The following is a 13,549-nucleotide window of genomic DNA, read 5'->3' on the forward strand; positions in this document are numbered from 1 at the left end:
CTTCAGTTTCTTCATCATTAAAGCTGGTCAACCATCCACCTCACCAGACTGTTGGATGCATTGCGATATGTGAGAGCACTTAGTAGGCCCACAGTTAGGCTTAACTGAGCTGGTGAGATGCACAGACGCAGTGTGTGTCTTCAAAGGCCACATTTATTCAAGTCAACACACAGGGCAGGGCGGTTGGTGGCGTGCTGGGCCTTTGTGGATGCCGTGGTCAGACTGACGCCCCGGGTTGGGGAGCTGGGCCCCCTCCTCGCCCCGGTCCTGTCTGCTTGTATCAGTGTGTCTGCACCACACAGAACTGAGCGGATCCCAGCCATGGGCACTTTAATGTTCCCCAGTCGTTAGAGGAAGACTGAGGACCTCTGTCCGAGTGGAGAGATGGGGCGTCTGAAGACGGGGTGAATGTGGGTCCCCTGTTGTGTGTGCCTCTGAGTTTGGGTTTGGGGTAGAAAGTGTGCTTTTTATCCAAGATGATCCAGAGTTATTGCTGTGATCCTCTTATCTTGATTTGGGGAGAGGACAATGCTTGGAGCCCTTTCCGCCCTCCAGTCCCACCTGCTCCTGTTTCTTCACCAGTTCACTGGACAGACCAACATCCACCTCAGCAGAAACTTCTTCCTGACGCACCGAGCGAGGGAGCGGTCGGACACCTTCATCAACCTGCGGGAGGTGCTTAACCGCTTCAAGCTGCCGCCGGGGGAGTACGTCCTGGTGCCGTCCACCTTCGAGCCCAACAAGGACGGGGACTTCTGCATCCGGGTCTTCTCCGAGAAGAAAGCTGACTACCAGTAGGTCGTTCAGCCCTCTCCCGCCTCACCCCTCGCTCCCGACCCACCTGGAGCGCCTCACTTCTCTGAACGTCGGCTGCTTTTTCTGTAACACCTGCCTGCTTCGAAGGCTCCGTGTGGGGACTTGAGGTCATTGAAGAATTTTAGGGCTATCCTCAGGTCTGCAAAGAAAAGAGGCACTCAGGATCCTCTTGATTAGAAACAGCAGAGCTGAGGGTGTAAGTACCAATCTCAGTGGTCCTTCAGGTGTCTCCAGAGCCTCTCCCCGCTACAGTCATTCAGTCTCCAGGCACTCCCCCTTCCTCCTGAGCCCTTCTCACTGGAACACCTGTTCGGGGACCCTTCTTGGCTGACGTCACTGTCAGTGTGGCCTCGGTTCACAGTGGCTTCTGCCACTCCGGCTGCTGCCGCAACCATGTCTGTTCAGCTGGGCCCCTGATGGCGAGAGACGTAATCAGCCTTGGGCAACTTAAGCAGAAGGAGATTTACTGGAAGGCCATGGAACTCTCTAGACTGATGGGAGACTGGGTGACAGAATGGGAAAGAGCAGATACCACGGACGCACCAGAGGGCCAGGGTGTGGGAAGCAGGGGGCGTGGCAGCTGCCATGTCCCCTCTGACCTTGTGCCACGTGCTCACATCCAGAGACCCAGCAGAGTGTGTCCGATGGGCTCTAGAAGCTGCTTGGCGGGGAGGGGAGTGCAGTGGGTGGGAGGAGCAGGGGTCACCTGGGCTCCAAGACAATGCATGGCAGAGAAGGAATTTCCCTCGGGAAAAACTGGGGTGCTTTTAAGGTGAGGGAACAGTGCCGGCAGCTGGGAACCAGGAACATCACTACCTCAACACTGTAGCTCGCCTGCCCTGAGCAGGCTCTCCTGCTAAAGCTCGCCGTGGGGAGGGGCCTTGCTCTCAGCTCCTAGGATCCTCGGAGGAGGCCTGGTGTGCTCAGCCTACGGTCCCCACGGACAAGGGAATGGGGACATGAGCCAGTAGCATTGGAGTGACACGGTCCTGTGACCATCTCAGTCCTCTCCCTCCCTGCCAACCACAGCCACTGTCCCAGGGGAGCCTCAGCCCCTCCCCTACCCAACTCTGCCGCTCTCCCGGGGAGCTCCCTCCCCCGACAGGACACCCTGCCCCTCAAAGGTGTCTGCCTTCCTTGTCCTGAGATACTAATCCTGATTCCAACTGTCAGCACCAAGAGGTCCCCTCATCCTTTCTTCTGCGAGGCGCCAGCACTACACCTGGGATTCTTGGTGGCCTCGTGTAAGATCCCAGGGGGCCCAGGAAGACCCTCCTACACTTAACTTCCCTCACTGTGGAGCAGAAGGACCCAGCCCTGCACACAGGGCTGTGCATGGGATAAACTAACCAGAGCCTGAGCTTCAGTTGAAATCTCACCCAGGCCTCCCTGCCTTCTCCCACCCTCGGCAGAGCAAGTAGGCAGCGGGGTACACCGCATGATTCTCGGTGTGAAGATTTATGTTGGCAGAGAGTGTCTCAAAGGGAGCCTAAAAGCTGTTCCTCCAGGCCAGGGCACCAGCACCACAGTTCCGGGGAAGCCTGTGCTCTTTGATGAAGATTGAAAGCTAGCAGACGAAAAAATCTGACTCTCCAAGTTGTTTTGGCCAGGACACTTCCTTGGATCACATTTCTACCATAATTTCTGCTGTAGGGGATGTGCTGTCACAGAAATTTGGGAGGCAAAGAAACCCCCTGTGCCCACCCCATGCTGGGTTTAGCGGCGCAGTTCCACTTTAGCAGGAATTTCTGCAACACTCCCTTTCCAGTAACATGCAGTTTCCTTCTGTTTTCCAGAGTTGTCGACGATGAAATTGAGGCCAACCTTGAGGAGGTACCATAACTGCTTGAATCTCACCCCCTCTGTCCTGAACAATCCAGGAGCAGAGGAGCAGAAAATAACTCCAAGGGTTTAGGAGGCCCCTGGGACGTCATGCACACAGCTTGAAACTAAGGTGCAGCCCTGACCTGGGAGTCCGAGAGCGCCTCCTGCGCCAGCCGTGGCCGCTACGTGGGGCCGGGGCAGTCCCCTGGAGGTAGCCCGCGTGCACGAGGGGTGCCGTGGAGGACGGGACTCCAGGCTGCTCTGAGCAGTGGGTGGTCTTGTCGCTCCCCTTTCTGGACGTCAGTTTTCTCATGGATAAAACGAAAGAGCTACATGACAAGATTTCTCAGGTTCTCTAGGGTTCCGAGAGTTGCGAGCCAGTGGCAAATCCAGAGGGCTTTGAGGGCTACAACTCAGGAACGTCAGACCCAACCTAAGAAGCCCAGAGTTGAGAAAGGGAAGCACACACACCGGGGAAGGAGCGCTCTTCCCACTGTGCCAACGCCTGGGGGGGCGTGATGGTTTCGTTACCCCTCAGCGGCCGAAGCTCTGCCCTCATCACATGTCCTCAGTGAGACACGGGACAATTTTCAAGGACCTCGAGGCTGTGCTCTCGCCACAGTCAGAGTCCTTCCAGACCCTGCCAGCGAGTCTTTACGCTTCTGAGTCCCCATTGGTTAGATTGTAAAAGGCCATTTTGGTGGAATGTTGGAGAAGATGCCTATGTGAGAAATGAGAGTGTAACACCTTCCCACATAGTTTATAGTCCCTCTCATGTGTTTTCACTGGGAAAAAACTCTTTTATTAATTCCTCACACTGTCCTTTGTCTCAATCCCAGTGACCTTAGAATTCAGGGCCAAGAGAAGGAGAGAGGGTAGCGTGGGGGGTGGGGAGGGGGGGCCACCCCGGAAGGGAGAGCAGGTGCCTGCTGGTCACTGCGTCTCACTTCTGTGCCTCGCCTTCCAGATGGATGTCAGCGAGGACGACATTGATGATGGATTCAGGAGGCTGTTCGCCCAGCTGGCAGGGGAGGTAAGTGTCCCCCACATCTCTGTGTGCCCTGCTTGACACAAGGGAAGAGACAATTTTTGTCCTCAAGGGGACTTCAGTTTGAGGGGGGAGAGGAAACAAACTGAACAAAAGCGAAGAGGAATTGCAAATGTAACTGGAATTTCCACTCAGATTCCTTGCCCAGGGCCTCTGCACGCTGGTCGCCTGGGGTGTCCGCTGTCGGGGTCAGCTCTGGCTGTGATCCCCTGCCTGCGGACCCTGGGCCTCTCCATGTAGCTGTTTTTTGACTCTGTGCCACTGCAACTGAGACATGCAACTCGGCCCCTGCTCCTTGATTTCCACAAAAATATTTGGGGAGAAGGAGGTTTTAAATCTCAAGGATGTGAGCAACAGAGGGTCAGCCTTCCCTGTTCTTAAAAAAAGAAATCCCTCAGCCATCTAGGCTTCTGTCTGCTACAAGATGAGTGGACCTCTTCTTCCAGTGACTCCAAAAAAAGTCATTCTCCTCCATACATGGAGGGCGCTAGCTCTCTCCAGTGTCCACCATCGGTTCCCCTGGGCCCCCTCATCAGAGTCAAAGCAGGCGCTACTGCCCCACACCTCCACCTGCCTGCCTGCCTCCCTCCTGGTCTCTAAGGAAAGGGGCATCCCAGAGACATATTTCCCCACTGATTGAAACACACACACACGCCCCCCAAGAAGGCACAGTATCAATCTCGGTCTTAAATAATGGGGCTTGTGCAAGTGAACAAAGGCACCTGCACTGCTTCTGAGCAGCCCTGGCATCCGTGGCCGCAGAGAAGGTGCTGGGCCAGGTCTCAGAGACCGCCGGTCCCCACCAGCTTCACAGGAAGCCGGATCTGGGTTTTAAAGGGAGAGGAAGGCATGCTGGATGGGGGGAATGGTATAGAGAACTGATTCAAAAGACCACAAACACGGGTAGAGTGGAGAGTTTAGTCTTTATATTCTCTATAGCAAAGCAATGATGAATGAACTCTGCCTGGAGCACAGCGGACTTTGCAACACTATCAAAACCTCAGGCTGCGGCCGTGCAGCTCACACGGTCTGGGGGCAGCAGCCGCACCTTGTGGGGGCTTGTTAGGAATGCACACGCGTGGACCCCAGGCCTGCCGCACCTCGCAGGGCTCAGCCGGGGCAGACACCCATCACGCGTCTGCAGTTCCGTGCTTCACGCAGCCCCAGGGGAGCCAATAACCACGTTCTGGTTGCATGTCCACAGGATGCAGAGATTTCTGCCTTTGAGTTGCAGACAATCCTGAGAAGAGTTCTAGCAAAGCGTAAGTATGCCCTCCTTGCACATCCCCTCGGCCTGCTCCTTCCCCTACGACATGAGGGGACACGGGATCCTTCCCCTTCCCTATCTCAGCTGCTGTGGCTGAACCATCACTCCCAGTCCCACTGAAATACCACTGCCACCAGCAAAGAACTGGGTGGAAGAGGTTCTACTCGATGTGATAAAACAAAGAGCAAAGGTTTCTGGAGTCCAGAGGTCAAAAATCACATCCAGGTTTCCACGATGTACTAGCTCCGTGATCTAAATCGAGTTAGGTAACCTCTCTGACTCCTGTTTCCTTATCTGCAAATTAAGCGTATTATTACTTACCTCTTCAGAGTGGTTGAACATCTTAAATGAGATGACGTGTAGGAATTGCCTAGCACAAAGCCTGGGCTCCGTAAACAGTGGCTGTTATGACGATTAATTGGTAAGAAAAAGCAGAGTCGGCCCAGGCGATGGGAGCCTGAAAGCATCCCCACCCCTGGATTCCTGGCTGTATTTAGTGGGGAACCACTGACGTCATGGCAGCTCACTGATGAGCCAGAATGGAAAAATAAGTGATCCATCTTCCACTCAAACTAAGAGGATGGCATTAAAAAGGCTCATCTCCCAAATGTGTGTTTAAGGGAGCCTGATTGGGCCAGTTCTTGATGGGAAAAACATCACTTCGGTTGAGCCAATGGGCCAGGCAAATGGTTTCAGGACTCCAGAAATGACTGCTCTCAGCCCAGGCTGACGGGCTTCTGTAAAGAACAGACAGAACTGGGTGGAGACTTGAAAAGGAGCTGGAGAGCCATGGTCCTCACACACCTTTTCAGGTTTAACTGTTTCTTAAGCAAAAAATATCAAAGGATGGATTGTCTGCCTCCCCAGTGTTGATCACACTGCAGGGGGTGGGAAGTGTGTGTGGGCGCGCGCGCGCGCGCACACACACACACACACACGTTTCCCCCCTCAAGTTATCACGAGACCCATGCTGCTTTGATGAGACAGCGGTCCACTGAGCAGAGGTCTGTGCGGTATCAGGAGTTCTCAGCCCGGCTCAGAAACGAGAGTGCATGTTGCCAGGTCTGAGCGCCAGCCTGGGGATGGTCTCCAGAAGCCCCGTGGACTTCACTCTGGCCCAACCCCAAGACATAAAAATCCTCTTGAAGCCAAAGAAGGGTCCAGGCCAGCAGCGTCTTCCATCCCGGGGAATGTGAATGACATGCAGCTCACAGGAACCACACGTGACCGATTCACGCCCTGTGGCCTCCAAACAAATGGCTGCATTTGAGCCTCTGTGATTCGCAGAGCTGCAGCCAGGGGGTCAAGGGCCAGTGCGGCCGGGCCAGGGCAGGGCTTCCCCAAGGAGGACCCTGGTCCTCAGCCCCCCTCCTCCAGTCTGGGGGTGATGAGAAGATGGTGTTTACCCTCGAGGCCGCCAGGCACGAGTGAGGTCACAGGCTGTTAAGCTATAGCCGTCATGAGCCCAGGGACACTGAGCCGCATTGTTTCTGAACAGATGCGGGGAGGGGGAAGGGAGGGCTCCGGCCACGCTCGGATTCAGCTGCTCCTTGTTGGGGGCGCGGCAGTGGCCTTGCCCGCACCTCAGAGCTCGGCACCTCCCCTGCTCCCTCCATGCCTGGTGACTCCTCCTTCTGCCCAAGGGCCCCGCACACAGCCTCACGCCCACACCCGAGAGGGGGTCAGCGCCCAGGAGGGCAGCTTTGAGACAGGTTAGGTCCTAACCTTTCACAAGGACATGGTGAAAAGGGTGGGCTCCTCTGAAGGTTATAGGAACAGACACGTCTGTGACGAGGCTCTCATTCCACCTGCCGACCGCCAGCTAGCCGGACTCACCTAGTGGGTGACTCACCCAGGCACCTAGGAGAGCACATGGCTCCGGACAGGCTCCCGCAATCAGAGTCCTCACCCCGCTGGGGACACAGAGGCCCCCTAAATGCCCGCCGACGGACAGTTAAGTAAACCTCTTCCTCTCTCAGGGCCCAGCCTAGAATGAACACGCGGGGCCTCCGATTTGTCCACAGGTGACTTTGAAATAATTTAAGTGTATCAGAGGGTGCAGAGACAGAACATTCCCGCCCTCGTAGGAGGTTGTGTTGGACAGTGCTGCTCCAGAAGATGTCCCGGTCACACTTATTTTGTCTCCTAGGCCAAGATATCAAGTCAGACGGCTTCAGCATCGAGACCTGCAAAATCATGGTTGACATGCTCGACGTATCCTTTAATGGGCCCCAGAGGGAGGCTGGGGGAGTTTGAAACGTCACTCCAGGAAGATTCAAACACAGGCCGCCTCGCCTTCACAGTGGCCAGTGTCCCACTGGCTGAGGTAGGACTGTTGTCAATGCCGACCTCCCTCGCTAGAGAAATCCGAGGAACCTCAGCTGAGGGTGACGCCACACCCCTCACCCCCACCTCAGGCTGAGCGGTTCCTGGGCTCTCGCAGGAAATTCCCGACATGCACGCCCACCGGTCTCTGCCCAGGGCAGCTTGGATTTGTTTCCTCTAGGGACATATCTCCTAAACCATGATACTTCTGATGTGAATGGTTTCCCCGGTCATGATTTTCTTCCTGATTCAGAAGATCAGGGCCTGACCTCCAAGAGCACGCTCCTTCCTCTTTGCTCGGGCTCCTTCCTAGGCCACCACCCAGCCCTGAGGCCAGCTTCGCACCCGTCCACTGTCCCTGCTGCTTCCTGAGTGGTGCTGGGCAGGGGTGGCCTGGGTGGCCTGAGCTTCTGTGAGGATTCACCTGGTGGGCATCATGGCACCAGCTGTGAGCTCCCCTCACAAAAGCCCTCTTAGAAACAATAATTCTCCCCAAGTGGGCAAGGGCCCAGCCATTAGAAGCCACCTGAAGCTTCTGCACGTCCTCCAACAGCTCATTCTTAGCAGGACCTGGGGCCGTCTGCATAGCCTGGACCAGTCAACACGCAGGGTCGGGGGGGACCAGCAGGGCTGTAGCAGGCCCTTCCACCAACTCTTAGATGGAGTCTAGCCAGTGTGAAGAGGAGGAAAAGGGTCCTTCTGCAAGAGCTCCTCGTGAACGAGTGTGCCGACCAGCCTCTCCAGGGCAGAGGACAAACCAGGTGACGCGGCCCGCGTGAACCCAGACTCTGGGAGCTTTCCTTAACTGCAGGCAGTCGGATGGGAGTGGCAAGCTGGGTCTGAAGGAGTTCTACATTCTTTGGACCAAGATTCAGAAATACCAAGTAAGAGCCCAGGAGGGCGGGGCGGCGGGGTGTGGATCCGTGCGGGGAACACGCCGAGCCCGTATTCTTGGATGCAGCAGCCCTTTAGGACGGTGGAGGAACATCTCCAGCGGGAGGGGATTGTACTCAATGGAGCTCAGAAAGGGTGAAGGCCAGGCTGGGCAAATGCAAACAGAAAAAGCAAAGACTTTGCAAGTTAAGTGGTCTGCTCCCTGCCTTACTGACCGGAAACGGGGTCATCTAAAAGCCACCATCAAGTTTCCTGAAAATGCTATGTAACCCCTTGTAATTTGGACTTTTGACAGCTAAAGTACAAAAATTACAGAAGATGATAACAGGGGCTTATGTAGTCGACTAGGTGATTTGACAGGCATGTTTATAAACCAGCTCATGGAGAGAGAGGCAAACTACTATTTAAGGCAGAAACAGGGGTGATGCTCCCAAGGCCAAACCAGAGGCACGGAGCTGGAAAAACTCCAGCCCCACTGAGCACACAGCACAGAGAGGTAACTTGCCATCTTTTGGGTTATGGTTTTCTAACTATTTTGCATGTTCCAGAAAATTTACCGGGAAATCGATGTGGACAGGTCCGGAACCATGAACTCCTATGAGATGCGGAAGGCATTAGAAGAAGCAGGTAATACTTCCTAACTGTATTTTCTTTCTCTTATCTGTAGAATACGTGAAAACTTATTCTATACAATCCAAAGCTTGGTAAACTATGACATAAAGTAGGTGCTGGTTCAATACAAACACATCCTTTTCATTCACCTTCTAAAGACTCATTGGTAAAACGAAACGGAGTCCAGGACGCTCTGCCCTCTAAGCCTTCTTGAATCTCAGTTTCCCTCCGAGGGCCCAGGAGGGTCATGGGCAAAGCCAGCTCTCAACAGACCCACCACTCCCCTCCTCTGTTCAGGCGCAGGGCTGGTCAGACAGAAGTAGAATGTCCAGCTCTACCCTGGAGTGAGTCCCTAGCAGAATGTGATGTCAATAAAAAGGCACACAAGCTGCGGGAGACCAGCAGAGTGGGAGACTGGTGTGCTTAGGGGGACAAATGTGACAACATGAGCTTCATTTATTGGGATGTAATGCTGCAGCAGAGACCCCAAATAGGTGGTTTAAACAAGATACGCCTTCCTCTCACATAACAAGCGTCCAAGGCTGGATGGTCCCTCCTGCTGTCAGACCCAGGCTCCTTCTGTCATATTGTGTCACCAGCCCAGAGTGTCGCCTGTATCTGCAGGACCGGGATGGCTTGCCACCACAACCACATTCTAGCAACAGGCTGACAGAAGGAGGGAAAGAGGGGCTCCTTGCCTTTAAGGGCACATGTCACTCTGTACACAAATCCCAGTGCCAGGACTTAGTCGCAGGGCTTCAGAGGGCTGCCAGGGAAGCTGGGAAATGCAGCCTTGATTCTAGGCAGCCATGGCCTGTTAAATATTCAACAACTGTGGAAAAAGGAAGATTAATATTAGTTTAGCATGAACAGTTTCTGCCATATACATCCAGGAAGAATCTAGTCTCCAAGATGATTCAGGGCAAAATAAACAGGAAAGGAGGTATTATTGATAGCATGAAGCAGCCTGACTGTGGAAGCAGGAACAGGCAAGGAAAGTCTTACATGTTAGTGGGGAGAGAGGCAGGGTGGAGGTGAACAGCAGAGAAAGAGAAGCAATGGCAGCAGGCACTAGCTTTGCAAAATAAAAAGTCTCACAGCAGAGCAGCCAGGGCACCAAGTAGCTGTCATCTAAATTCCCCTGCCGGGTCCAGAAGCCATGAACAGAGCCCTGGGGTGCAGTCGAACACTTGGCAGTCGGTTCATGTGTTCATTCGCTGCAGGTTTCAAGATGCCCTGTCAGCTCCACCAAGTCATCGTTGCTCGGTTTGCGGATGACCAGCTCATCATCGATTTTGACAATTTTGTTCGGTGTCTGATTCGACTGGAAACACTATTCAGTAAGTACCCATGTGGGGAAAGACCCATGTCAGTTCTCTTGGTGTGAAAGCAGCCTGCCTTTCCCCTCAGGTGAAACTACCTGAGTGAGAGACATGTCTGTCCAGTTGAGAATGAAAATCCTTCTTTAACGTGGGGACGGAGGGAAGAAGTCATAACTTGTGACATTCAGTGGAATCAGCTGCCAGATTGGGGAAGAAAGTAATGTGAGCTCTGTCTCAGCTCACTCACTCATAGGACATCCTCTTTGTTCCTCCGCAGGGATATTTAAGCAGCTGGACCCCGAGGACACTGGAACAATCCAGCTCGACCTTATCTCTGTGAGTCAACAGCTTCCCAGCCCCTACTCCTAGGGGACGGGGGGGAGGAGGGCTGTTACTTGGGCGACAGAGATCTGTGGCTTCTGATCTGTCGGAGTCAGGCTGTAAATGGTTATAAGGTCCCACAGTGCACTTCTATTTGCAGTCGTTTCCCGACTACCTGTTGATTCTTGAGTCCAAGAAAACACACCTGGTCCCTCCTCCCATGAGCTCTATAGCACAAGGTTAACATAAGAGGGTGCCTGCAGGGTCCCTCTTGGAAAAATGAGCTGCTGATTAGCACGCATGGGCGAAGGTGCTTATGCAAAGAAACCCTTTGGATGAAATTCAAGTGGATTTTGGGAGGATCTGTCATTCTTGGAACAGATCTACTTAAAATATTTTCTGAACAAATTCCTTCCTTCACCTTTAAAATAAAGCCAACAATAGTAATGCTTGTGTTCGTGTGTCTGGAACCCCAGCAATGGCCACCTCTGAAATGATCGTCAGTCGAAATTCAGTTGGTATGCCAGTTCCACAGAAAGCAAAGCATAAAATGTTCTCTTCTCATCGGGAGACAGAAAGTTCTCGCACTTCAAAGTACGAAGCCAGCTGGGGTGACTTTCATCCTTGCCCAGCTCCAGCCTGCATTTCCTCTGTCCACGGGGGAGAAAAGCTCAGAGCAACACAGGCTACAGAGAGCAGGGTCGGGTGGCCAGTGCTGGGTGGGAATGACCGAGTCCCACGGGCCAGAGAAGCAAAGAAGGAAGCAAAAGCAAAGAAGGACGCAAAGAAGGAAGCAAAGAAGGAAGGAGGTGAGGGACTGACACCTCCTTCCCTTGAATTTAGAACTCTGGAGGAAGCCAGCAACTAAATAGCTCTTTCACTCTGCTAGTATGCATTTTAAAGTAACGTGAGCCAACTGCAAATACATTTTAGCTGGTTCCGAAGAACACTAATCTGCTTAAAACTCCACATAGCTCAGGAAATAACCCTCCCCTGAGACTGCAGACTAAGGCAGAGGCAATACAACTGGGACCTAAACATGCCACATGTGAAGTTGGGGAAACCCTAGCCCCCTTCATCTTTCTCGATGGAAATCTTACTCCTTCCCGGCTTCCACCGTTCTGTGCGGCCAGCCTACTCGGACCATCCTCCCCATTTCCTCTGAGAAACATCTTACCCACTGGCTTTCCCTCTTTTTCTAAGCCTTGCCTTTCACAGGTCCCTGGAGTTCCCCACACGCTACTCTGTGTTTGCTGAGGCTGCAACAGCAGGAAGACCTCCCCTTCGGTTTGCGTTGCCTGCAGGTTACAGACCTGGGGAGCTTCGCAAAAGTCCCTGTCCAGGCCCATCCCAGGCGAATTCAATCAGAATCTGATTTCAGGTTCCCAGATTCCTCCAATATAGAACCAAGGTTGAAAACCAGGAGTTTAAGAGCTAACCAAACTAACCTCTGATGTGACACTGAGGCAGAGGTGTGGAAATGCTAATTCATGTTGTGAGTTTCACCTTTCATGTGTTTCAGTCAACCCTGTAATATGATTCATGACCACCTGATTCAGATAACAGCCTGTTATGGCCCTGTAAAAAGCTAGACTCTAGAAATCAGGTAGAAAAAAAAGCGAGTTAGTACACTGATAACTTAACCTTTGGTCAGCTTTTCTGGTACAACAGTCAGCCTTTCAGAATAACCTACAGGTACTTAAATAGACTTTAAATTTTAGCAGTTGTCACTGAACTGATTTTTTTTTTTTTCTTCCTCACAGTGGCTGTGTTTTTCAGTACTTTGAAGTTATAACTAATTTGCCTGAAGACTTCTCATGAAAGAAAATTAGCCAAGGACTAAGCCTCCACTGAGAAACTTTTTATCTGGATCTTGAAATTATGGGAACATTTACTTAAACTGATGATTAGAACTGAAAATATTGATACTGTCTACTTGAGAATGCAGAACTTTCAGATATCAAAGTAAAAGATTTGCATATAATCATACTAAATGCAAGTGAGTCGCTTAGCCCGTGGTAAACTTAGAGGAAAACTTAAATCTGTACATAGTATACACTTTTTACTTTTACACACTTTCCTGTTTATAGCAATATTAAATCAGGAAAAAATGCAGGGAGGTATTTAACAGCTGAGCTTGATTTAACATTCAGTCCACCTTAAAGGACACAAGGTCCTTGCCGGCAATATTTAAAGCAACTTCAAGTTTAAAAATACAGCTGTGACATCTACCAAACAGCTGTCCAGGGATTACCATTCCCCTTGAGTAAAATGGAAACATATAATGTATCACGAAGGCATCTGAAGAGGCCGGGTGAGAAGCACATCTCTGTCATTTGGGTTAAATAAGAGACAGATTTTATATAAAATTGGTTTTAACAGCATGTCGTTAAGTCCTTGAGCATGTCTGGTCTTCTAAGCTGAGTGTTATGATACTGAAGGGATGCTACTCTTGCTCAGCTGAAGTGATGCCCCAAACCAGGGGCTCCCATCCGCAAGCCCATCCGATGGCTTGATGGACGACAGCACAGCCATCCGCCGCCTGTTCAAACCTTCCCAAACTTCACCGCTAGCATTCGAGCATGGATTAGGGGGGACGTCCCTGGAAACCACATGAACTTGTTTCCTGGCTTCACCTTGGGAAAATGCTAGCAACATTATACACATACTGCCTTCTTGCCTTATCTTCTTCCAAATGTACTGTTCAATAAAGAGTCGCCCAGGCAATCCTGCGTGGGTGCTGTCCTTCCTGGAGGGGCCCAGCGGCGAGCGCATCCAATTACAGCCTGTCCCACTCCAGCGAGGCGCGCTCCCTCCATCGTAAATGCTGGTATTGAGGGGAAAGGGCAGCTGACCTCTCATTTCAATGTGGAACTATGAAACTTTTTAAAAATCCAATTCAGAAGCTCTGATAATTGACCATAAAGTCAGCTCCAATTTCTACTGCTTCTTGGTCTCTTAAGGAGGCACCGGCACATTCGTGCTTTGCCTGCCACCGGCCTGTCACTTTGGTGGAGGGAACGAGAGGAAACCAGGAAGACATGCAGTTGAACCACTCTGCTCAGCTGCTGGGGGGGGGGGGGGGGAGGGTCCCTGAGGAATCGTACATGGGAAAGATGT

At 52.3% G+C, this 13,549-nt stretch overlaps 1 protein-coding gene across 2 annotated transcripts in view; it reads left to right on the top strand.

Moving 5' to 3' along the window:
* Window positions 1–13,156, top strand: part of CAPN2 (calpain 2) — a 51,631-nt gene extending 38,475 nt beyond the window's left edge. Inside the window, exons 12-21 of one of the 2 annotated variants that reach the window (XM_057726158.1) lie at window positions 583–794; window positions 2,613–2,649; window positions 3,608–3,673; window positions 4,893–4,950; window positions 7,105–7,169; window positions 8,096–8,164; window positions 8,723–8,801; window positions 10,010–10,126; window positions 10,386–10,444; window positions 12,193–13,156. In XM_057726158.1, coding sequence (XP_057582141.1) covers window positions 583–794; window positions 2,613–2,649; window positions 3,608–3,673; window positions 4,893–4,950; window positions 7,105–7,169; window positions 8,096–8,164; window positions 8,723–8,801; window positions 10,010–10,126; window positions 10,386–10,444; window positions 12,193–12,216 — 786 coding nt within the window. In that variant the 3' untranslated portion in view covers window positions 12,217–13,156. Of the gene's footprint in view, window positions 1–582; window positions 795–2,612; window positions 2,650–3,607; window positions 3,674–4,892; window positions 4,951–7,104; window positions 7,170–8,095; window positions 8,165–8,722; window positions 8,802–10,009; window positions 10,127–10,385; window positions 10,493–12,192 lie in introns of those variants that run through there. The other variant, XM_057726157.1, reaches the window with a different exon arrangement.
* The last annotated feature ends 393 nt before the right edge of the window (window positions 13,157–13,549 follow it).

Source organism: Hippopotamus amphibius, chromosome 3 (genome assembly GCF_030028045.1).
Source record: "Hippopotamus amphibius kiboko isolate mHipAmp2 chromosome 3, mHipAmp2.hap2, whole genome shotgun sequence".
Taxonomy (NCBI): Eukaryota; Metazoa; Chordata; class Mammalia; order Artiodactyla; family Hippopotamidae; genus Hippopotamus; species Hippopotamus amphibius.